Here is a 24,854-nt window from a genome sequence, read left to right on the forward strand (position 1 = left end):
TTTCAGACCCAATACACTAATATCTGCCCAAACCATATCGTGGTCCGACCAGCTAACCGGGCGGATGATGCAGGATTCCACTCGGCTCATGTTCTGGTGCCCCATGAAAAGGTAATCTATTCTCGTTCTAGTGCCATGAACTGCTGAGTAGAAGGTGTATCCCTTTCCCTCTGGATGCAATTCCCTCCATGTGTCCACAAGCCCATAGCCCCACATCAGCTCCCGGAATGTCCCCTGGGGTCTACCCTCTCGGCTGCCTAGCGGGATGGCCCCTCCACTATGATCTAATTCCCGATTTGCCCACATGTTAAAGTCTCCACCCAGTATAAGGAGCCCCTCTGTCCTGGCCATTATCTCTCCCATCGCCTCTTTGAGAAATTCAACCTGGCCCACATTAGGACAACAGATAGCTGCTAGGGAGACCCTAGAGTTGTGCAAGTCACCCGATATAATCATGGTTCTACCATCCTCCCTTCCCCACCTGGTTACCTCTGTGAGTTTCTGGTTTCTCTGCAGGATGATCCCGACTCCACTCCGTTTCTTGGGAGCGGATGCCCAGAAGGTCTGGCCCACGTGTGCTCCCGTGATGGCCCTCTCCTCTCCCGTGACCGTTCTAGTTTCTTGTACGAAGAGGATGTCTATTTTAGCATTCTTCATTTCCCTCCCCAAGAGGGAGCGCTTTTCTGGGGAGTTCAGACCCTTTACATTGAGTGAACCAATTCTCAGTGACTCAGCCCGGCACCTATTCAATTGCCTGCCGTTGGGTCCTTGTGCCCTTGTTAAGCTCAGCGTCCCCGGCCGGTGCTGTTTGATTCAATCTCTCAGTTGCTCTAATAACGAGCCTCTGACCACTTAGTCCCCTACGGCTTCTGTTGTGGGGGTGTTTAGTTTCTTGAATTTCCTACGGCCCTTTATCTTCTTCTTTGTGGACCAGGGGCCCTCCGGCTCCCTCCTGGCGCTCCGAGGCTCTTGCAACTCCATCTTGTTTCCTTCCTCTGGGGTATCCCCTTTGAGTACCTGCAGCACTTGGGATGCCTCCTTGCCGCTGGTCACTCTATAGTCCACTCCTGAGCGTTCAAAAGACAAGTCAAATGGGAAGGACCACCTGTATCTTATGTCTTGGTTGGTGAGCACTGGGTGAGTGGCCGGCACTCTCTTCTGCGGGTAAGAGTGAAAGCCGAGAGGTCCTGGAAAATCCTCACTGTGTCTCCTTCGTACAAGAAACTCTCCAGCCTTCTCGCCTTCTCAACGACCTCCATTTTTTCTCTGTAGCGGAGGAAGCGCACAACTATGGACCTCGGGCCGCCCCTCGCTCCACCCCCCCCTCGGTGGGCTCTTTCCAGCTGGACTTCCTTGCCCCCCTCGAGTGTGAAGAGTTGGTTGATGAGGCCCTGACCCTTTCTCCTCACGTCTGCGGCGGTCTTGCCTCTCTGTTGAGTCACACCCATAATGCGCAGATTGTTTAGGCGTTCTCTGTTCTCTAGGTCGTCCATTTTCAGGGCTATGTCCTCCTCTCTGATTTCTAGGTCTGTTAGCCTCGCTTCGTATTTCATGTCTAACAGGTCCATTTGGAGGTGGTTGTTTTCCATTCCCCCCATTTTGTGCTCGAGCGTCTCCGCTCTCCCCCTGAGATCAGCTATAGAGGCTTGTATGTCCGTTCGAATCGCTTTTATCTCCTGGAGGATGTCCTTGAAGTCGTCCTTCGTTAGCACTGCGGGGGGGGGTCGGCACTTGAAGGCATGGTGACTCCGTGTGGTTCACCGAGGGGTGCGTTGGACCGGCGGAAGCGTTGGAGGGAGCGGATTGCGCACATGGGCTGGGTAGGTTCCAGGGCTCCGGTCGCCCTTTGGAGTTTGGGTGGGGGCAGGGGCGCCTCTCACCCTGCCTTAATGCCTTGGGGTTTCCTCTGGTCGTCTTGGGCCCTCCTCGCTTCCGCAGAGGCAAGCTTGCATGCGGGGGGGGACCCCGGTGATGGCTCCGGTCCTCACGAGGGGGGCTAAGATTGTGATTGGGGCCTGTCTCGTTACGGCTGAAATGTTCCGGGGGGACCCCTGTACTCCAGGGGGGAAGGCCGTGCCAGCTTTTACGGGGTGAGTTGCGCTGATCCGGCCAAACACAGTCCACCGAGTCTTAAGTAACAATTCTCCCCCCTGCGCTCCTCACCTTCTTCGGGCCGTCGAGGGCGTCCATTGTGGGCTCGAACCCCTTTGCTGGGGGCTCCTTTTCGAGTAGGCCTCGGTGCGCGGGGATGGGTCAGGAGGCTCCCGAAGTCTTGATTTGCTGCTGGTGGTCCGCACCGGAGCGGTTCTTGGTGGTGGGGGGCTCCCACCAGGACGCCCCACTCATCCCTGGCCCCACGCGATGTCGATACGCCACCGGGGCAGAGCTCCGGGGCCCGCTCGGCATCCGCGCACAGTGGGGGGCGTGCTCCAGCATCCCCCTCTCGGTGTTATGGGTGCGGGCCGTGGCCAAGGAGGCGACGACCGGCAGCTCTGGGTTCCGCAGCGGGTCCGGCCGAGGCCCGGGGCACCGTGAGATGTGACGCCCCCAGTGGCTCCGCTACACGATGTCCGGAAAGGTGTCCTCTCTGTTGTTCAGCGAGCGGGGCCTCAGATCGGGGCCAGGCTGTATCCACTTGCGGAGGAGCGCTCGATTCGTTGGGCCGCTGCCACGGGGGCACACGTTCCCGTCGGGGTTACTCCAAACTCCCAGCCGGGGATTGGCTCAGAGTGCTAGGCCCTGCGGTGGTGGAGGAGCGCTGGTCTCACACGTCCAGCATGCTCCGCGCCCTCTGGCGGTGTCCTTTACTTTCTTTTACATGCTTCTGACTATCGTAGTATTTCTTGTATTGCTCTTGCTTCCTCTTTACTTTCCTTACTATTTCATCCATATCAATTTTTTTGCTTTTCTTTATATTCATCCATGCAGGTCTAAGAAAGCACTGAACTTCTTGTGACATAAATTGAGCTCCATTGTCGGATACCAACTCCTGTGGTTCACCCTCTCTATTGAAAATTTCTTCCAAAAATGTTGTAACTTTTATGGCAGAGACAGATTCTTCAATTATACCACACTCCACCCATTTGGAAGTATAATCAACTAACACAATGAAATATATCTTCGACAGTTCTAGTATCTCATATGGGCCAGCTATGTCAATAGCCAATTTTGTCCAAACAGAATCTGGTATGAGTATTGGTTGCAACGGTGTGGTCTTGGTTAACTTTCCTTTATCGCTGCACCGCACATGCGGAACATTCTTTGACCAATGTCTCTAATTCACTCCACATGTTGGGCCACCAATATGTTTCTCTGACCCTTCTCTTTGTTAAGCTCCTCCCTACATGCCCTTCATGAGCGATTTCCATGATTCTCTCTCTTAATGTTGCAAGAGGAACAATCCGATCTCCTCGATATATGCATGTATCATCACATGAAATTTCATCTTTTAACTTTCCCCAGAATCCGATGTCTACATCAACATCCTTCCAACCGCTCTCCACTGCTCTCCTCAAATGTCCTTGTTCAATATCTAGTTTCATGGCCTCAATCCATTCTTCTTTCCCAAAACTAGGATGTACTTGCGCAATGATGCAATCCATGTCCTGATCTTCTATCCCTTCATCACCATCAACATGGTCTTTTACCTCATTGTCACATGGCAAGCGAGAAAAGCAGTCAGCCACTACATTTGTTCTTCCAGGAGTGTACTTTATGGTCACATTATATTGCATTATAATCAAGGTCCACCTCCTGATGCGTGGGGATGTCAAATGAGGGTTCTTTGGATTTAATACATGAATGAGTGGCTTGTGATCTGTCTTGAGTTCAATGGGAACCCCCCATATAAGCCCCTTGAAATGTTCTAAAATCCACTTGACTGCTAAAGCTTCCTTCTCAATAGTTGAATAATTTCTTTCTGCCCCTCTTAAAGTCCTGGAATCAAAAGCAATTGGAACAACAAAACCATTCTGCACGTGTTCCAAAACGCCTCCCAACCCCATGTTGCTGGCATCCACTGATACCATAGTCTTGGCACTATAATCAAACATTTTAAGAGCAGGCGCTTTGTTGATCAACATTTTGATTGTATCCAGATCCTTCTTGCATCCTTCAGACCACTCAAATGTTGTGCCTTTAGTCATTAATCTTCTCATCTCAGTTGTCCTATCTGAATAATGGTCCACGAATTTAGAATAATATTCTATGAGGCCCAGCAAGCTCCGAAGTTGGTTTTTATTGACCGGATCAGGAAGTTTGAGAATGGTATTCACAAGACTTTCTTTAGGTTTTATTCCTTCTGCATTGATGCGATGACCCAGATATGTCACTTCCTTTTTTCATCTTACACTTTTCAATTTTTAAGGTGAGACCTTTCTGCTGTATAACTTGCAACACCCCCAAAAGCTTGGCATCATGATCTTCTTCTGACATGGCAGACACTAATATATCATCCTGAAAATAGTATACACCTCTTAGGCCACTAAAAAGATGTTGCATCTGTCTCTGAAAAACAGCAGCTGCCAAAGCCAAGCCAAATGGCATTATTTTGTATAAAAAAGCTCCTAAGGGTGTTATAAATGATGTAAGGTGTCTGGTTCCATGGTGATGTAAGGGCGCTGGCTCCATGGTGGTGAGCATTTCTCCAATATTGAGTAGGGGATGACGATCTACCCAAATATTATTATTAAGATCTGTCAGGTCAATGCACATTCTAATCAATCCTTCTGGTTTTCTTACTAAAACAATGGGTGATAGCCATTCAGAGCTCTCTATCGGTTCAATGATATCTTGTGAACATAATTTCTCCAGTTCTCTCTTCAAAGCCTCTCTAGTGCCAATCAGAATGTTCCTTACTTTATGTACCACATGTTTTGCACCTCTCGAGTATTATGCGATGCTTGAATCCTTTAAGGACACCAATGTTGTTATTGAATACCATGGGAAAACTCTTTGCCAGATTCTCAGCAGAGTCACAACTATTGTTCATTATACTCAGAATTGGCACATTCTCACCAGGGTGTATTCTAATCTTCAATGATGCTTGCTCCCACCAACCAACTATTGAAAAACCTTCTTCAGCCACATACAGCTTACAATAGGTTTTCCTTCTTTCAAAATCCAAGTGCACCCAGGTATATCCTACGATATTGATTGGTGTTTTACCGTACCTAGTTGCTCTAACTTTAGTCATATGCAAGTCTTCCCTTTTCTTTCCTAATACATTTAGATATGTCTCGATATCCACCATTGTGTACGGAGACCCTGCATCAAGCATTACCTGTAGAGTTATGCCGTTAATGGCCATGGCTACCCATGGGCCAATTGTGCTTCCAACTGGTGTGAGGGCCAATATCTGTACCTCCTCTTCGAAGCTACTCGTGATCGCCACCAATCATTTGACCCACCAACTTCTTCCAATGCTCTTACACTTGTCATGGCACCTCTCCCAAAACGGCTGTTGTTCCTAGTTGTGTTATAGCGTGAATTCACTCTGCCTCTTCCCCGGATGTTGCGACAGACCTTACCAAAATGGCCCACTTGTCCACATTTATAACACTCAGCTGATTGGGCTGGATAATCTTTCTCCATATTTGCATGTCTATACCATCCACATTTAAAACATCGGGTTGTGACCTCTGGAGCGTTTCTCTACTCTGTCTGGGCTTATACCAAGATCAGATTTCACTATCCTCTTTACGATGGCAACTAAGGCTTCTTCATCTTTATTAAATCCTCTATCACTTATGTCTTGCACAGACTTAATGTCAAAAACCCTTTCTGGCTTGCTTTGCACTTCCTTCATACATTTCTCTCCCAGTTCAAACGATCTGGCTATTTCAATTGCCTGTTCTAATGTTGGGTTCTTCGCTTGCCATAGTTGCTGTTGAATTTGAGCATCTGCCACGTGTAAGACCAGCGGATCCCTCAAATACTTGTCTGCCACACCTTTGAATTCACATGTCGATATAAGGCCTCTTAACGCAGCAACATAAGCATCTACAGACTCACTTTTTGTTTTGTTACCTAGAAAAGAATCTGTATCGCTCTAACACAATGTTTGTTTTGTAACCAAAATGTTTGCTCAGTTTTGACAGTGCAGTCTCATATTTCCTGACACCAGATGCAGAATCTCCTGATCCCTCCTCCGTGTCGCTGGAATCAGGTAAAGTTCTAAATATTCTCAGTGCCTCTGCACCCACACAATTGAGGAGGGTGGCTTCTTTCAGATCATCATTGTATTTAGAACCCCAATTGCCCTCAAGTAAACTTGGAAGTTATCTAGCCATTGTTCCCATGGAAAAACAGGAGTTCCGGGTTGAGCTAAGAATTTCATTGGTGCCACAATGTTTTGCATGTTGGAGATGGTTGTGGGCAATTAAGCACAGTTGCACATTGACTCTTCCAAAAGAGAAAGAAAAAAAATATCTTTTTATTTTTATGTGCCTTTCAAATGCTCATTTGTCTCTTCTTTGTCCTTTCCTTCTTTTTATTTTATTTGCAGCAATAACAATCCACAACAAAGTTTTTGGTAGGCTTGTGCAGCACTGAGATTCGTGTTGCCTTAATGCTGTTCTGTTACATTAATATATTGCCAAGTTGCCTATGTGTTTTCTTATCCTCAGAAACTGACACGATCAAACTTTGAATTGAATCCACACGCCTTGTCTCTTGTGTAGTTTACATGCGGTGCAAACATTGCAACATTGTATCTGCAGGCTGTCAGTAGAATCACTCTTCGATCCTCGTGATATACACACTCTCCTTCTAAAGACGAGCCTATGCTGCGTGCATCTGTTTACCCTTTTCCAAGATGCATGCTATTCGTAATGTCACTGTGTGCCTGTTACCATGTCAACTACTGTGTTCAAATATGGCGGCACGCAATGCACGCATGTAGGTGCTGTACTCTATACTAGTTCACCGGCACCCCTACGCACTGGTACAGTGACGTGTTTACGTACCGGGTGCGTTGTTTACATGCAAATGTTCCTCACAGTTGGCTGCTCGGCACGCGCGCCACTATAAAATATAAGTTATTACTGCCCAATGCAAGGTGAATAATCTCTTTGTCTCACCGGGAAGAGTCCCCGCTACTACATCCGATACATTTCCTTCCTTCATTGACACTCATGGGTTCCAGCAGCCGTCCTCCGTTACTTCTCAACACAACATCCATCAAAATTCGTGGCGGCACGAATCCGGGGACTTCCTTCAGGGACAGCTCCTCGTCGCCAATTGTAGTAATTAAGCACAACGTAGTGATTATATTTGTATGTAGTTTATTTGATGGAAGTCCCCAACAGCCAACCCCCTTCACACAGGCATCTTCTCGTATGATCCTGGGGACAGGTTCCAGAACCATACAAGAACACTCTAAATAGAACTGAACACCAACACTCTATATTATAACAGTCCTACTTTTATTTTAGTTGCCCTGTTGCGGTTTTTTACTTTTTTTACTTTTCAAGAGAAACCCTACCTGCAACCTAGGGTTTCTCTTGAATTCCAGATTGCAAAGTTAAAACCAGAGCTGAAACATGGTCTCTGGAATGGAAAATGTTGGCATGTATGTGTTTGTCCTGTGGGCTTTAATCCTACCGTAAAATGTTAAAAGCAAGTATTGACTTTGCCAATGCACTGAATGCAAGTTACTTATGAAGCTTGTCTGAACCTTATGCGCCACAATGAAAATGCTATAAAAGAACCGTTTCTATCATGACATGTGAAGAACAGCAACAGATATAAACGTTTATGAAAAGCCTATCAACAAATGTGATTTCCTATTTAGTACAAAACATGAAACGAATACAAGTCTAAACCTTAGGACACGTGTTAACATGTTTTCTTAAAAAGTGACCTTGCATTAGTCATAATCATGTGATTTGCTAAAACAGCATAGCGGTTCAGAACGAAGCACTCCGGCGAGTACCTTTGACCTCACTGTAGTGCCTCCCTTGCATGATTTAGCCGAATGTTCATTGTTTACCAGTGTGGCTGGACTGACTTTGTTCACTTTTAGCCCGTGTTTCTGGGGGAAGACGTTATCTGTAGGACACAGGCAGCACCAGAACACAGGAAGTAAACCGGAAGCGAGGATTTCTGGAACTGTTTATCTTTCACTGCGGTTCGGCTCCGGGTATTGATCCATGCATCAGTCTCCGGCCAAGAGCTAAGAAGTGGCGTCTACAGACCACGTGCAATGGCGCTGAGAAGCGCGCCCTGTCTGTGGTTCTCTTCGGTCCTAATATGCTTCCTGCTGGTGCTGTCACCAACCGAATCCAAGGTGAGCATCCCCCGGCAACCTCTTAGTGATTTCTGCCAGCTGTCCTCAGGTCCAATAATTAGAATACTTAAAGCATAGCACCACAGGAAGTGACGTTAACAGGCGAAAAGCCGCAGGAGGCTATTCAGCCCTTGTGATCTATTCAATTGGTAGGCACTGGTATGTGTTTTTCCTTTTGGGGACACAAGAGCAATCTGCAGGGAAAGTAACTGCTACGGATATATTAATCCATTCCAATAAACCTAGTGGTGCTGACAAACTACGACCCACTTTTCTTACCTAACTTAAATCCTGATCATACATATTTTGTTTTAATTGCGCAGAACTTTCAAATTAAGTTGTGACTGTTTTCCATTCCTGTACTGCTTAAAGTACTTATCGGTAATCTTCACTGCTCCTAGTCAGACTTCCTTGCCACCGTTCTTCTCCACAAGGCACCACCCGACAGGACTCATTGTCCAATTATTTTAGCACTGGCTCCTCTCCCTCTGAAGGTGTATAGCTACCAGTATCCCATAACCCCTTGTTTACATTACCTCAGCGTCCCTCTTCCTCGTCCCAGTACTAATTGTTATATAGTGTCTGGAGTGAATGCAGGTGCATGCTGCTGCTGAGAACATGTTTGGGTGTGAATGCTGTGATGCAGGTTCCATGATAGAAGCTATCCTGCGTGATGGGACCCAGTGGTTCATTGTAACAGCTTAACAATGTAACTAAGAATAAAGCTTACCTGAAGAACCTTACCAGAGTGTCCAGGAATCAGCTTTTCGACACTGGCGATGAGGATTACTTGAAGTAAAGAAAGAACCTGCGCTGAAAGAAATCAGAAGTTAAGAGCAACAAGGCTGCTGAGGGGGGTGCAGCAAGAAGAGAGAAGAACCACTACCCCCATCGAGTAAGTCCCATCACCCAGGGCAGAGTATAAGGGGATTTGCGCAGCCCCACAGCACAGCAGAAGGTCCTGGCTGAGCTGTGTGGATATTCCAGGGCACTGGTCAGATAAAGAGGCCACAAGGTTAATAAACGCTACAGAGAAAGGGGCCTGAAGCTCAAGCAGAAGAACCAGGCGCAGTTGCATCTGGGAACCCACAGGGAATGAATAAAAGGGAGCTGCGCCGAACTAGAGCACCAGGATAAATGGAAGCAGACAAATGTTCTGCAGTGTTGTTCTGCGCTGTGACAAATGCGCTTCAAATAGCAGAGGGCAAAAAACCTCTAGAAGCTATGGGCATACCTCCTAGGATTACAGGCTAGACCCTACGATCACAGAAGTAGTGGACCGATATAGTTTATATGCCCAGAGTTAACAGATTTAAGAGCTTATATTGATTGTCGTGAAGCAAAACAAATGGCTCTGCTCTGGGGTCCAGCGGGCTCAGGAGAATGAAGGGGCCGTACATGTATCAAGACTTTAAGGGTTTGCAGTTTTGGCAGCATTCTGCATGGACAGTTCTCCCAATAGAGAGCAGCGTGAGGGACGGTTGGACAAAGTGTAGAATAGCTGATTCCTGGACACTCTTATAAGGTTCTTCAGGTAATCTTTATTCTTAGTTACAATGTTTAGCTGTTAGAATAAACCACTGGGTCCCATGACACAGGCTAGCTTCTTCGAATTGCTCAATCCTGGAACCTTCACAACAGCATTTGCATCCAAACATTCTCTCAGAATTTCATCATTCTCTCAACATCAGCATGCACCTGTATTCCCTCCAGACACTATCACATCTCCCTCCTTTACACTCACACACAAGACCACAAAAGGAAACACACGCAAGGGACACACAAACACGGCATCTTTTTAAAGAGAGATGCAACTCATAAAAGGTGGGGAGCGTCCTCCCCAACATATCCAATTTCCGTACACAGAAGGCGCCCCTTCTTTTCTACACTTGCTGACTTTAGCCACTAATAACTTAGTATGGATTCACTCCACCCACTTTACGAAAGGCACGACTCTCCTACCTGGTGCAATACATTTCCACACACACACTGCAGAAGGTGCAAACCTCCTACCTGGTGGAACACATTTCCACACACACACACACACACCGCGGAAGGTGCAACCCTCCTACCTGGTGGAACACATTTCCTCATACACACCGCGGAAGGTGGGACCATCGCCATCACATTGTGTGTGTGTGTTTTTTCCACCAGGTAGGAGCGTTGCGCCTTAAGTGAGTGGGGTTAATCCATACTAAGTTATTAGTGGTTGTGCAAGTTCACATCGGCCTTAGCTAATAGGGATGTGCTCATGTTAAAGTCAGCAAGTGTAGAAAGGGAGGGACGCTCTCTCAATGTACGGATATGGGGTATGTTGGGGAGGACGCTCCCCACCTTTTATGAGTTGCATCTCTCTTTAAAAAGATGCCGTGTTTGTGTGTCCCTTGTGTGTGTTTCCTTTTGTGGTCTTGTGTGTGAGTGTAAAGAAGGGAGATGTGTTATATAGTGTCTGGAGTGAATGCAGGTGAATGCAGGTGCATGCAGATGCTGAGAGAATGTTTGGGTGTGAATGCTGTGGTGAAGGTTCCAGGATTGAGCAGTTGGAAGAAGCTAGCCTGGGTGATGGGGCCCAGTGGTTCATTGTAACAGTTTAACAATGTAACTAAGAATTTACCTGAAGGACCTTACCAGAGTGTCCAGGAGTCAGCTTTTCTACACTAATCACTGAGGTGACCCACCTTCCACAGAATCCCTTTGTCACTTTCCACTTTCGTAGTCCCGCCTCTGGGCATAAGAGCCCGCCTCACCCCAACCCCAAGCAATAGCAGTTTTTTCTTGTTCCTGCTTCCGGCAGGGATTCTTGCGTGTTTCTTCCCTGAGCATAACTCAGGGAGTCCTCGTTCTTCACTCCTGTGGGCTGCATGCCCCCTGCTTGGCTGGGGAGCCGTCTGGCGGCACCTGCTCTGTGAATCTCCTGCTGCGCTGAGTTTTCCTGTTAAGGGAGGTTCCGCTCCTGTCGTCCATGCTGAGATACGAGTGTTGGTCATATCTGCCTACATTTGAAAATCGAAAACCCTGTGAAAAATGCCCTGCCCATAGCCACACAAGACTCCGCCCAATTGCACAAGGCTCCGCTCACATGTCGATATATTAAGTGTTTTAGCATTTCATTAGCTGTATGTTGGCATTTAATTTAGCTAGGTTTGTTAACCCTCTGAACAGTAAAATCCTTTCCTTTGTTTTCATTTAGAATGACCAATCAAAAATGTACATAACTATTTCGTACAATTATTTACATGGCAATTTGTCTCATTGATATTAGTTGCGGATAGCTATGATACTCAAATGGATTAGAATGTTTGAAACAGCACTACCCATAGCTGCGTTTGCCTTTGTGCTGTTCCGTTGTTTTTGTCAAGGGTGCCCGAGCTGTTTTTGTTTTTGCAATTTCGTCATAAACTCCTGGCCCCTTTCACTGTACATTAGGAGAAACATGTGCACGGGAATCCTGCATGCAGTCCTTAGTCCTTGTTTGCTGAACAGGTGGGGCATTCAAGGGTTAGGAACAAACTCTCGTCTCTGAAGGGAAAGTGAGCCTGCAGTGATGTGCTATGACCGGAAATTCCATACTCGCTCGAACTGAAGGCTGTGCTGGGTGTTTCAAGATGATGCGCCCTAGATGGTCATAGGAAGAGGGAGAAGACCCGGAGAAGAGCGTCAAAACCCAGAGTATCCAGTATAAACCCAGAGGTTAGGCAGCTTTGGTGTTGGTTGATGGGGCGGCCATGGCTTGTTTGGGTCTCTGGTGTGGGTGTGATGTCGGCCTTCTTCTCCTGGCCTTGGTTGCTAGCCTTTGCCTCTGTCTACCAGTCTTGCTGTGGTTGCTGCTGCTTCTGTCGTCATCCGGGTGGCCAGACTGCCCCCCCCCCCCCCCCAGGTGCTGCTGGGTGTCGCCATGTTCAGGAAGGGTGCGGGCTGCCGACCTTTGATCAGATCCCTGGCTTTTGGCTTTCCTTTGTTCCTCGCAGGGGGAGGTGCCTTCTGGGCTGCTGGTCATCCTGGTGGGGGGAGGTGCCTTCTGGGCCGCTGGTCATCCTAGTGGGTGGCCTCCTCCCTCGCATGGGGGGGTCCCTCTATGGCTGTGGGGGGTCTCCTTCTGGGTTCCTCTGGCCTGGTTGGATGTTTCCTCTCTGGGATCTGCTTCTGGTGGTGCGCGTCCGGCCCTGCGTTTGGCCGCATCCTCCTCCTGCTCTACTTGGGGGTTGTCACTGGTCCCGATCCAGTTCTGATTCTGGGCGTTAACGGCTCGGGTGCTGCTGTTTCCATCGCCTCTGTCGTCGGTGTCCGGCGGTGCCTTTGTTCTGGGGATGATGGCTGGCCTCCTGAATTTGTCATGGCCTTGAAGGTCCTGTTTGGGGATTGCTTGCTGTTGGTGCATTTCCCTTGTCTAGCAGGTTCTTCGGTTTACAGGTGACTGGCTTGCCTTCTGGGCTGTGGTGTGGGTGTCTCCTGCTGGATCCTGGCCCTTCCCCTCTGGCTTGCTCCAGGCAGAGCTCCCTGGGTCTCCTGTTCAATGCCCCACCTTGTTGGCTGCACTCTGAGTTCTGCTCGCCTTGGTAGTCGTCTTGCGGGATCCGGGGGGTCTACCCCGTTGGGTTTTCTGGTGCCTCGCTGTTATGGACTTGCCATCGAAGGGCACTGCTCCTTCCTGTTCGGTTCCGGCACTTCCAGCTGGACTGTCGTCAGCTGTTATGTTCCCTGTGTGCAGGACCTAGCCTCCTGGGGTCTGCGGGGTTGCAGGTTCTGTGTCCCCTTCTGGTAGTTTCCTGGTCAGTTCCTGTGGTTTGCTGTGGCTGGGCCCACTTCTTGTTCCGGCCTATGCCCTTCGGACTTGCTTTGGCCCTCTTTGTCTTTGCCACTGTATTGGGGCTGGTTGAGCCACTCATCGCCTGAAGGAGCCGTGGTGTTCCTGGCAGATTGACTCCTCGAGACCACGTTGGGGTTCTCCTGCTTCGGCTTGTGGGGCCCGTTGGCATGCTCCTTGGTCTCCCTTGTTGTCTTGTCGTTGTCCTTTCTGCGGCCCTCCCAGGTCCTTCTGTTTCTGGGGCTGGGCTCTGGTCAGCGATTGGTCGGTACTTCCTTCGGGCCCCTGGGCTCTCCGATTGCAGACTGTCTGTACCTTTTCCTTCCGGCGGATCGGCTTTGGCCCAGGGCTGCCTGTGGGTTCACCACGTCATGGCGTCTTTTGGCCTGCTGTTCCTCATTCTCAGGCTTTGGTGGAGCTCCTCCCTGGCCTTCTTGGCCCCTTCTGATGTCTCTGTCCCTGTGGGGCGGCTTTGGTGGGGGCTCCTGCTGCCCCCCTATTGAGGTTGTTCCCCTCCGTCCAGCCCCTCCCCTCCTTGCCCTCATGTGCGCCTGCCTGCTGAGGTGGGGGTGATGGTCTTGGGTGTTCCTGCTGGGTTGTAGCCAGGCTTTTCATTTGATGGTTGCTGGTGGTGGCCCTGTTGGGCCTTCTTTTCTTTACCTCGATTGGTTTTGTTGTGGCTTCTGCTGCCTTAATGTTCTGTGTCTCCCGACTGGGGTGTTGCTGCTCTCGGTCTCTGCAGCTGCTGGTGCTGCTGCAGCAGGTTGCCTGGATGGACACTCTTCTCTTAGCCTTGGTGGCGTGCCCTATCTGGGGTCTGTGTCCCTCTGTGACAGTCGGCTCTGTGTGGTGCTTCCTTTGGTGGTGGCCTTCCAACGGTCCTGCAAGGTGCTGGGGTCTCTGGTTCTGGCTCTGCTTACCTCTTACCTGCTTAGGGGGTTTCCCTGTTCTTCTCCTGGTTGTCTTCCCTGGGGACATGGGGGTGGTTACCCTGTCCGCATGTGTCTGGAGGGTCTTTTGTGTGCTCTTCCTCCCCTCCGCCTCTTTCGGTGGGTCTTCCTCTGGCTTGGGCCTCTCCCTTTGGGGTTGTTAGAGTTGCTCTTCTCTGGCGCTTCTGTTGTTGGTTGCCTCTACTACTGGTTCTTGCCATTTCTCCCGTCCTTCCCCCTCACCCCCACCCTCTCGGGGGTCTGGACCTGGTGCTCTGCCCCAGTTGGTGGTTGGCCTGGTTCCCTGGTCTGGGGGCCTGGTCACTGATCGTCTTCGCCTGAGGTCTGTGGGGCTGTCAGTGAAGTTAGCTTCCTCTGTTCTGCGGGCTGGACTTCCTTACTCCTTGTGGGCATCTGCTCGATGCTGGTGGCGCTTCTGGTACTGGTATCTTGTGCTAGGGTGTCCTTCTTTCTTGGTTTCGGGAGCTGCGGTTTGCAGTTTCTCCTGGTTGTTCCCCATGGGACTCAGTGTCTGCTCCTTGGGGGTCCCGTCTGAGGCGCGCCCCTTGTTGAGGCTGGGTGGGTGGCTACTGTGTTGCTCTTGTTGGCTGGACTCGTCTCTGCTTTGATGCCCCCTAGGTTCTTCGGTTGGTCCTGCGGGCCCTGCAGTCCTCTACCTTTGTGCCTTTGGGGATGGGTCTTGTCTCGTTTTTGACCTTTGGCCCTGTCTTCTTGGTGGCCTTCTGCTCGGCCCGGTGGCTGGATGTTTGGTGCCCTCTCCTGGGGAGCCAAGGGGCCTTCCTTGTGGGTCTCTCCTGTTGCCCTGTTCTATATGTGTCACCACTCCTTCCTCCCTGTGGTGGTTTCTGGATTTCATGTCTCTCTCTGGAGATTGTCCTTCTGTCTTCCTCACCCCCCTTCTCCTCTTTGGGGACGTGCCAGCTTCCTTGGATGTCGGGGGACTGTCGTGGTGTTTCTGGCACAGGGCATGGTCTTTCGTTCCTCCATCCTGTTTGTTGCCCCTGGGCCCCACTCCCCCCGGTGGTTCGGCATCTGTGACCATGCTCTGTTATTGGCTGCGTAACGCCCGCTCCTCTGTGGGTTCCTCACTCCTGACTGGGGTGCAGGCTTCTCCACGCTAGGCTTGGCTACTTCCTGGGTGGCGACGGGTGGTGTTGCTGTGTGAGGCGTTTGCAGTTCTGCCGCCGTGACTGGCCCCGCAAGTTGTTTTTCGCTTTTGTCTTCCCCTCCTCGGCTGGGCAGTTGGGGCTTTCGGGTCTGTGGTTTTGCAGCTCTGCTCTGTTTGTGATTGCTGCTGTCTTGGGCTGTGTGCTTCCATAAGCTCGTGCTGTTCGGTTTGCATGTCTCGGGCTGGTCTGTATGTTGTTCTAGGCCCATTCTCTCTAGAGTTGGCATACCTCATTTATTAGTACTGGGACGAGGAAGAGGGAAGTGGGGGTGTTGGGTTTGAAATTGAGATTCGATGAGCGAGAGCTACAACCAGCTCCTGGGTGTCGGGCATTACCCTGTAGGCAGGAGCTACCGCAGGGGAACCAGGAGCTACCAGAAATGCTCCTTTAACGTTTTGTCCATATCTTATGAACCATTGTGGTTAAGTATGTATTAGATGTGTTTTAATTCTTGTTTATTAACCTTCTCAAATATTAATGTCACATTTACATGTTTGGAAGGCACCTGTTGGCATTAGGAGCCAAAAGTAGCTCCTGGTAGCTGTTGATTTCAAGTTAACCAGGTTCTACCATGCGAGAAACAGGAGCTAAATAGCTCCCAGCTCCCCTCAATTTCGAACCTTGATGCTAATGCCCAGATTACCTACTGGTAATCTTAATTATTTCTAGTCCTTCTCTTGCTCGTCCCAGTATGGCTTTTCTGCCTCCCCCTCCTCCGTTGTCGAATGGGCCTTTCTGACAGTTGGTATTTACTGTTGTGGCTTGGGGGAGGTGGACTCTTATGCCTGGAGGCAGGAGCCGCGGCTACACAAGTGGAAAGTGAAAAAGGGTTCCCGTGGGAGGTGGGTTACCTCAATGATTAGTACTGGGACGAGGAAGAGAAGGACTAGGAGTAATTAAAATTACCAGTAAGTAATCCAGGTATTACGCAGAAGGGTCATGCACCCTCCCAACTCACGGGAGGGCGAGGAAGGTTGTCAGTACTGTGAGGAACAGTAGAACTAGGAGTAATTAAGATTATAAGTAACCAGAGCGTTAGACCGATGTCCCTCTTGCTTGTCCCAGTACACAGCTATGAGGCATACCATCTCTTCATATGGAAGGGGAGCATGACAAACCACATTGACCAAGAAGTATGTTGCCACACCCCATCTTTTTTACAACAACCCATTGCGAGCCACCTCAATCCGTACCAAGTGTAAGACACCAGTGCCCAAAACCCCAATGACCTGACATTTCACATTCAGTCTGTAGTTCTTAATGAATGCGTTTGGATCTGCCCTAGTTGCTGCTTGACACATTTCCTAAAGTGGCAACTCCTGATCATGAGCCCACAAAGCTGCCTTGCCTATGATGCATCTGCCCTGGACCTGCGACTGTGACCACCTGCTGCATATGCCATCAATATCGCTGTTCGGGTCCATTTGCTAAGAGAGATTCTATATGCTTTTTTTCCAACCCCTGATGGCCTGCATGTCACCAAGAGATTGTCAATCTTAGATTTGGTGTATGATCTAGATATTCAAACACAAAAAATAATGCCCACATTTTCCCTATCCTACGAGGTGAAGCAATGGCTATATAGAAGCTGTCTTGAGGGTAAGGTGCTTGATGTCAGTAATCCCTAAAGTTTCAAAGAGTGCCACCTGCAGAGATGCGACTACTAGGGGAAGATCCCACTTAGGGGAACCTCTTTGTGCAACCAGTATATCAACAGAAAAACGTAACACTCTTATTTACCAGCTTTCCATTTTATCTGGCTTTTCAAGTGCTCTCTAAAGGCTCACATGGAGCTATCAGGAAAAAAGCATGGCATTCCTTTCTGGGTGCCACATTCTACAGCTGATATGCTGTTCTCCTCACACAAGGCTACAAAATGTGCCCATAGTCTCTCAGGATTTTAGGGTTGCTGGTAACTACATTTCTGCAGGGAGGAGGCAACTTGGTTAGGGCTGCCCAATGTGATCAAGCATCTCCTCTCAATCGCCATACTGACTATAGAATTTTTCCTGGCCTTAATCACTGTTTTTCCCAGCACTTTGGTAATTAAAACTATTGGGGGGGGGGGGAAGGCATGCTTACGTTCCTGAACCCATCCTCCTTCCAGGCTCCCTGAGATAGGAACATAAAATACATTTGTGCTCAATTGAGCCATGGGCTTGAATCGAACAAGTCTACCTGGGTATTCCCCAAACGTCCTCCATATGTGTAGGCATATTTCTCACATGAGTAACATCTCTGGGGAGTTTGAAAATACCCTGCTCAATGTGTCTGCTTTCTCATTCTTCATCCGTCTGATGTGGACTGTCTGAACGGAAGTGGTGGGCCTCTGCCCACTTCACAATCTCTGCCACCTTAAGGCCTAGATCCCTGGACGTGCCTCCCTTCCCCCTCACCCTGCCCCAGAGGTTTATGTATGTTATTGATTCTCTTTTGATCGTGACCGCCTGGTACTTTACCCAAGGATAGAATATTCACAGGGCTCTTTTTGCTCCCATTTACTGCCACCAACTCCCTGCTTTTTGAGAACTGATTGGCTTACACTGAGTCCCACCTTTTTCCTAATTAATGCTCTTCCTCAGGGTGACCACCCAGCCTATGCTGCTGGTATCGGTGGTTATTTTGATTATGTAAGGGAGATCTAACCCCTGCCCCAACATGTGTGTTTTCTGCAGCCACCCCCCGATATTGTGACTTAACATCTGGGAAATAGAGAGCAGAGCCTCAAATGCCCGAGAGGTTGGGACCCAATGCCTGTGTAAGTGAAGGATTAACAGCCTCAGGTGAAGTTATGCTCCACGCACCATAAACCCATAGGATGCCATACACCCTTTTAACTAAAGTAGCTTGCTTGCTGTTGCATGCTCCATACGCCAAGCTTCCCTCAAGAGCTTCTTCAACCGCCTTGCTCTCATTTGACTTTCATTTATTACATTTATATAGTGCTGTTGCCAAAGTGCTGAACATGATATATAAAAATTATTTAAAAAATGCAAAGCTAATGTTACACTATCACAGTAAGATGATGCCAGCAGTTGTGCTTTGCTGGAGGAACGAAAAGAATATAAAGAGAAAGAAGAACCAACAGAGAGCTGTAAAGCATTCCAGAATTTAGGAGCCAGTAAAGAGAACAATCAAAATCAGGAAACAGCACACAAAGGTTTAGGGCCCACTAAGAGAAGGAGAGATTGGGAACAACGAGAACAGGTAGGTGTATAGAATGAAACCAAGAAGGCCAGATAGAGAGGAGCCAGCCAAACAATGCACAATAAGTGGAATAATCGGCAGAATTCAAAGGAAACCCAAGCAATAGTGTAACGCATTAAAGTTGGAGGCTCAAAGGGGATGCCTGGAAGAGAATGCGACTAGCAGAATTGTAGACTGAATGCAAGAGAGCAAGATTATGTTCTGGAAGACCATTAAGAAGAGCGGAGTAATAATGGAGTCTGGAAAGGGCTAGAGAAGAAATGGAAAATATCAACAGAGGGCGAATGTTGAACGGCTGAAGGCAGCAGAAGCGAGCGTTGGTAGAGACGTGGGAGCAAAGGAAAGATTGGAGTCAGAGATAACTCCTAAATTTGCAAGCAGAGAAAGACAGCGATGCGAGATGGAGTAAATGAGATTAAAGAGGAAGAGGGATAGGAAGAGACGGAGGAAGAAGGGTAGAAAATAATATCTGCCTTAGATGAGTTGAGGTGAAGGAACTGTGAATGCATGCAGGATATAACAGTTTGCAGACAATCGGAGATGTTGTTATGGATAGTTTCAGAGAAAGCACAAAAAGTATCATACATATGGGTGTTGTCAGCATAGAAGTGATATGATAGACCAAAGGGTTTGATAAAGTGCTAGCGGGGCAGTGTATACAGAGAATAGGAGAGGTGCCAGGAGAGAGCCCTGAGGAACACCATGTTAGAGAGGCGAGATTACCAGCCCAAGAGACAGAACAATCAGAGAGATAAGAACGAAATAAGTTTAGAACAAACCCTGTAATGCCAAAAGAGGAGAAAGAAGGAGAGAATGATACCCAGTGTAAAAGGCAGCAGAAAGATCCAATAAAATAAGAATGGAGGAGTGGCAGGCAGCAGGAAGTGACTCAATGACTGCATTTGAAGCATACTCAGTTGAGTGGAGAGGACGGAGCCCAGATTGAAAAGGAGAGAGAGAAGGGAGTTATGATCTAGATAGGTAGACAGTTGAGAGTAAAGTGCATATTTAGGGAGCTTGGGAAGGAAGAAGAGAGATTGGTCAATAGTACTGAGGAGTCCATAGTAGGTTTCTTGAAAATTGGGAGAATGACTGTATACTTGAATGAGGAAGGAAAAGAGGAGGTTGCGAGAGAAAGATTGAAGAGGGATGGGATATCGGAAGAATAGAGGGGAAACCCTGGGAATGAGCGAAGAGGGAATAGGAAACAGATGAAAGGCAGAGGGATGGGCTCTAGCGATGAGGGTAGCTGTATTAGTAAGATGGGAGAAAGAGGTAAGGGTTGCAGAAGGAGCAGAAAAGGAAGATGACTGAACAACTTAGGGTGGAGTAGGAGACTGCAGAGAGATCCTTAAGAGAAGAACCTTATCTGGTTAATAAGGTAATTAAGTCAGACTAAGGAGGGGAACAATTAAGATAAAGGTCTGGAGGAGGAGGAAAGAGAAGACAGTTTAGTGACTGAAAACGTTGCAGAGGATGTGAAGAATGAGATTAGAATAGTATTGTTTCTTGGTGTTAAATAGAGCAGAGCGAAAAGTGCAGGCAGAATAGCACCTGAATATCAGAAGAAAGTTGGGATTTTTTTCCATCTATGCTCAGTGCAATAGAGAGAAGAGCAGATCTGTAGAAGATATTGGGGGACCAAGGTTAGGGAGATTTATGAGGTTGTTTTAAGCGTGATCGAGAGTAGATAAAAGAGCAAGGTTGAAAGTGCAGAAGGCAGAGTCTGCAGATTGATTCGCAAGATCCGTAGTGGAAGGAGTAAAGGAAGAGAAAGAATGAACAAACCCAGAACAATTTAAACAACAGAGATTGTTATGAAGAAAGCCTGGGGAGATGTCGGATGAATAGGAGGGTAAAATGAAAGTAAAGAGGATTTATCCGAGGAATGAAAAGGGAAATTTGAAATGGGATGTAGAATGAGAAGGAATGATAAGACCGGGGAAGGAAGCAGAAATGTGGGTAGGGGAGAGGGGTACTGTAGAAGACAATAAGAATAAATTAAAGGATTGAAGGGACAGGAAAGATGTGTAGAAGAGAGGTGAAAGTTGAAGTCTCCAAGAAGGAACAGTGGAGATTTCAGTTGGAGAAGTAAAGAGAGGATAGCCTCATCACAACACGAGGTGAGAGGACCAGGTGGACGGTAGATGATGATAAATATAGTAGGAGAGGGGTGGGTACAGCAGCAAAAATGATATTCAAATAACTGGAAGCTCTGTAGAAGATTAGCTGGGGGGAGAAGAATACATGAACGGGGCAAAGAGTAGTGCGGTACCTCCTCCTATCATGGAAAAATGGGAATGAGAAAATACAGAGGAACAGGTAAGAGCAACTGCGGTAACAATGTCTGATAGTGAGAGCCAAGTTACTAGAACACATAAGAATTGAAATTTTAGGTGGAGAAAAGTATCTAAGTTAAGTTGAGGTTTATTACAATCCAAGCAGGCGTTCAGAAGACCAATCAAGTAGGAGAAGTGGAAGGAGGGGGGGGGGGATTGCCTTTTATAAGGTTGTCAGATTTGCAGATACAGTACTGAGGGAAAGAGTGAGGAGAGCGATAGGTGACCAGGGTAGGAATGTTGAACGATATAGACCGTGATAGAATAAAAAAGAGAAGCAAGATAAAGTGGCAAAAGGTGTATTGTAAAAGCAACAGGATGGTAAAAAGAACCTGGGAGGCCCAATGATCATCTTGGCAACAGCTATGGGGGGGGTTGAAAATAACAACATAGTACAGAAAAAGAGGAGGAGGGGAGTTCTACTTTGAATAGGAAACACCTTCCCAATCATTGTCTAAAACTGGGCTCTAACGAAGGTCATGGTTTGAGATGCCTCTGTATAAGCTTTCTCCCAGTTCACAAGGCATCCCCATTACTACAGGTACTGGCAAGTCTTCTGTACTTAAGTAAACGTCTTTGCCCTGGATGCTGTCCTGACTAGTGTGACAAATCCAGGGAATTTGACCCCCTCTTCCCAAAGGCACTCACCCCTTTGGGACTAGGGAGATGAGCCCTATAAGATTAGCACTCCCTAGGGGACAGGGAACGCTGGATGGCACTGGGGTTGGACCCCCCCTTTTAGGACAGGAGATCCCAGAGAAGGGAGGTCAACAATTGCCCCAGGCCCCCTATTCTTAAGGTCCAAATATTTTTATTGGTTATATGGGACTTACTTTGGACTGAAGGAGCACTAGCCTGGCCAACCCCATTTCAGAGACAGAGATAAAGCACTAATCCAACCTGGGGAGATAAAAAGCAGCCTGCAGAGCCAGAGGGCTGAGAGGACTTCCTCCTGGCAGGATACATGTGAGCATGCACCAGACTTGGCAAGAAGGTCCTTGGCAGAGCCTGTGGAGCGTTCAGTCCTGCTGAAAGTGGCTGGCTCCACCAAACGACACAGAGCAGCTGCTGCAGGGAAGTGTGGTGGATCAGAAGGACGCGGACAATGAAATTCCATGTCACTGAAAGGTTTATTAAACAAAAGGATAAATGCCCATCTTTCCCTATGTTATGGGTCTTCTCTACAAACACAACTAACCAAGGTGGTCGTCAGTTGTCAGTGAAAGTCTTAACATAATCTGTCCACCGTCCAAACTAACCCTTTCTGACCCTACCACTATATTATGATGACTTCTTTCTCACAAAGTTCAGTTCAATAAGCTATCTTAAAGTAGTTCTTTGTGACCATATCAACTCGCACAGTTCCTTTTAAATAGTTATTTAACTTCTGTGTCTCCTCTTCTTTGATAACAATCTTCTGTTCCTTTCTTGTTCTTCTTTTGAACTATTTTGTTTATATTCTTCTCTCTTTCCAAGGTAAAGTAGACCAATATTTAGAACTCTACCCTTGGACTCTCTGGTCCTTGATATGTAATTCAAAGTCTTTGGTTTCTCTCTGAAATGGGCCTTTATTCTTCTCTTCTATTTCAGCCTTCTCTTCAGGCTTTTCTTTTCTGTTTTTGTCACTCCTCTTTAATGACACTATCTTATCCTGTCTGATATCAGTATACATGTTTCTAACACTGAAGCGTGTTCACTCTTTAACATTGCAGTGTGCTATTTCCTTCTGCCTGCAGGGACGGACATATGTACTCCAATAATGATTCTTATTCTCTTCTATGGGAGCCAATATTTTATCTTGACTGGGACGAATATGAGGGTTCCAATAATTATTTGTCATCCCCCTCCAGGGTCTCCTCTGTTACCTGTAGTTGTTAGGGAAAACGACACCAGGTTTATTATTTGTGTGCGGTCCTCTTTCCGGTTTGTCAGGTTGGCCTCTTGTGTTCCTTCTTTCTCTTTGTGTTGCAGCACAGGGTTGTTTTTCGGTCCTTCATTGACCGGTAGGTTCCACGTTTCCTGTAATGGAGCGGTGTCTGCGTTGTTTAAGGGACCCATGTCCGCCACTAGCCTGTTGTGGTCACACCACCACTCTGCCATCTCTCTCTCTCTCTCTCTCTCTCTCTCTCTCTCTCTCTCTCTCTCTCTCTCTCTTCTCTCTCTCTCTCTCTCTCTCTCTCTCTCTCTCTCTCTCTCTCTCTCTCTCTCTCTCTCTCTCTCTCTCTTCTCTCTCTCCTCTCTCTCTCTCTCTCTCTCTCTCTCTCTCTCTCTCTCTCTCTCTCTCTCTCTCTCTCTCTCTCTCTCTCTCTCTCTCTCTCTCTCTCTCTCTCCTCTCTCTCTCTCTCTCTCTCTCTCTCTCTCTCTAGCTTGATTGGGATGCTGTGCGTCTGACTTGGTTTCTCTTTTCTCTTTGTATCGCATCTCTTTCTGCTGCTAGCTTTCTCTCTGCCACAGGATGCCATGTGTCCACACTCACCTTCGTGTAAGCTGGTAAGCCGATTCGTAACTTGCGGGCTTCCTCCCAATCTCCAGTCTCTTCCCCTCTCATATTACGCAGCTGTGGGACTTGCCCCGGCTCAGTTCCATATTCTTTTCTCCCTGTTTGTTTGATATTGTGACTTTCTCCTTAGGTCAGCTGCCTCATCCCAGTAACAGGTGATTGTTCCTTTTCAGGGCTATTTTTCAGTTTCTGGCTGACAATAGCACATACTGGTATTTTCTTCACATACTTCTTTACTGGATGGGCTTGAAGAGGTCTGGTTGTAAGATTTTCTCAGGAGTTCCTCACAGGAAAGGGAGTGTTTGTCTCCAAAGGGGAGTCTCTCCCGGTGAGGTTCCACTTGCCTCTACTCCTAGGGAGGGTGTTGCGAACGGGGTCACTGCCCTAGCCTCACAGTGGAGGGGGAGGGGCTTCTCCTTGGGGAGAAGGGACGAATTCCCGCAATTCGTCATAGAAGGCGGAACAGCACATGGAGATGTCGGCATCTGAGGCCTGAAGGGAGCTTGAGGAAGGGGGAGTTCCTCCAGGGCCACAATACTGGAAGGGAAACGAAGGAGGAAAGCCAGCAGAGGTACGTTCCCTGAGTCTCCCGAGGAGCACAGCTGATATAAAAATGTTATGCAGTGGCTCCAGGAACTAGGGAGAGGGAACGATGAAAGCCTAAGTCGGGCTGACCTTAGAGCCCAAGGTAGACTTGAGAATTCGAACCTCAGAACAGGGTAAAAATGCTCTGACACCCCAACCACGGTGGGCTACATGCCACTGAGTCCCATGGTGGGTCGAGAATCTGCGCCCAAGGTGGGCTGAGAGTAGTTCGATCCCCAATGGCTGGGTAGAAAATGTGAAGGTCCAAGACAGACTGCGGAAAACCGATACCCAGGGCGGGTGAGAAAGTGGAGCAGTGAAGGCTAACAGAAACCCAAGAGCTGTAAGAGGAAGTGACGGAACACCAAACACAGGCTGGAGAAAGATACCAAAATCCTAGTTGTGGTGGACAGTCAGAGATCAGGGCCAGAGATCCACATCGAAGAGATGCAGTCCAAGTGGCATTGAACATGCAAGCATAAACTGTGCAGCAGGGCAGAAGCCATAGTAAACAAGTCTGACCAAAGAAGGAGGGTTGTTGGAGGTTAGGGGGGTCAGAAACTAGCTACCATTCAGTTAAGAGGGTCATGGCCCAAATGTATTGTTTCTGAGTTTGTTTTGGCTATTTTATAGTGGTAGAGTCAGAGTTTAGGCAAGGAACGGTTTTTGGACTGGGGGCATTTTTCTGTTGTGTTGTTGGAGACATCCTAATCAGCACCTGTTTACACCTTTTTGTTATAGAATAGTATGCCGTTCCCAAGACTTACGGGCAGCATAGGTCTCGTTTCTCTGAGATGATAAAAGTAAGGTTCAACACAATGCTTCGTAGTCGGTCTACTAATTGTGATCTCTCACGCTAGCCAATCATTGAGATATGGGAAGATAAGTACCCTTGAGATGTGGAGTTGCCACCACTAGACCTATGCGTTTTGTAACTAGCTGTTGCTAGTCCAAACGGTAAGACTTTGAACTGGAAATGACCACCTTGGAATTGCAAATCTTTGGAGCTCCTT

General features: G+C 48.0%; 1 protein-coding gene across 1 annotated transcript in view; it reads left to right on the forward strand.

Moving 5' to 3' along the window:
- The first annotated feature begins 8,066 nt into the window (after positions 1-8,066).
- Positions 8,067-24,854, forward strand: part of TMEM9B (TMEM9 domain family member B) — a 324,649-nt gene continuing 307,861 nt past the window's right edge. The window contains exon 1 of the mRNA XM_069623694.1: positions 8,067-8,287. Coding sequence (XP_069479795.1) covers positions 8,204-8,287 — 84 coding nt within the window. The 5' untranslated portion in view covers positions 8,067-8,203. The remainder of the gene's footprint in view (positions 8,288-24,854) is intronic.

This window comes from Ambystoma mexicanum, chromosome 11 (genome assembly GCF_040938575.1).
Source record: "Ambystoma mexicanum isolate Mex_15411 chromosome 11, UKY_AmexF1_1, whole genome shotgun sequence".
Classification (NCBI taxonomy): domain Eukaryota; kingdom Metazoa; phylum Chordata; class Amphibia; order Caudata; family Ambystomatidae; genus Ambystoma; species Ambystoma mexicanum.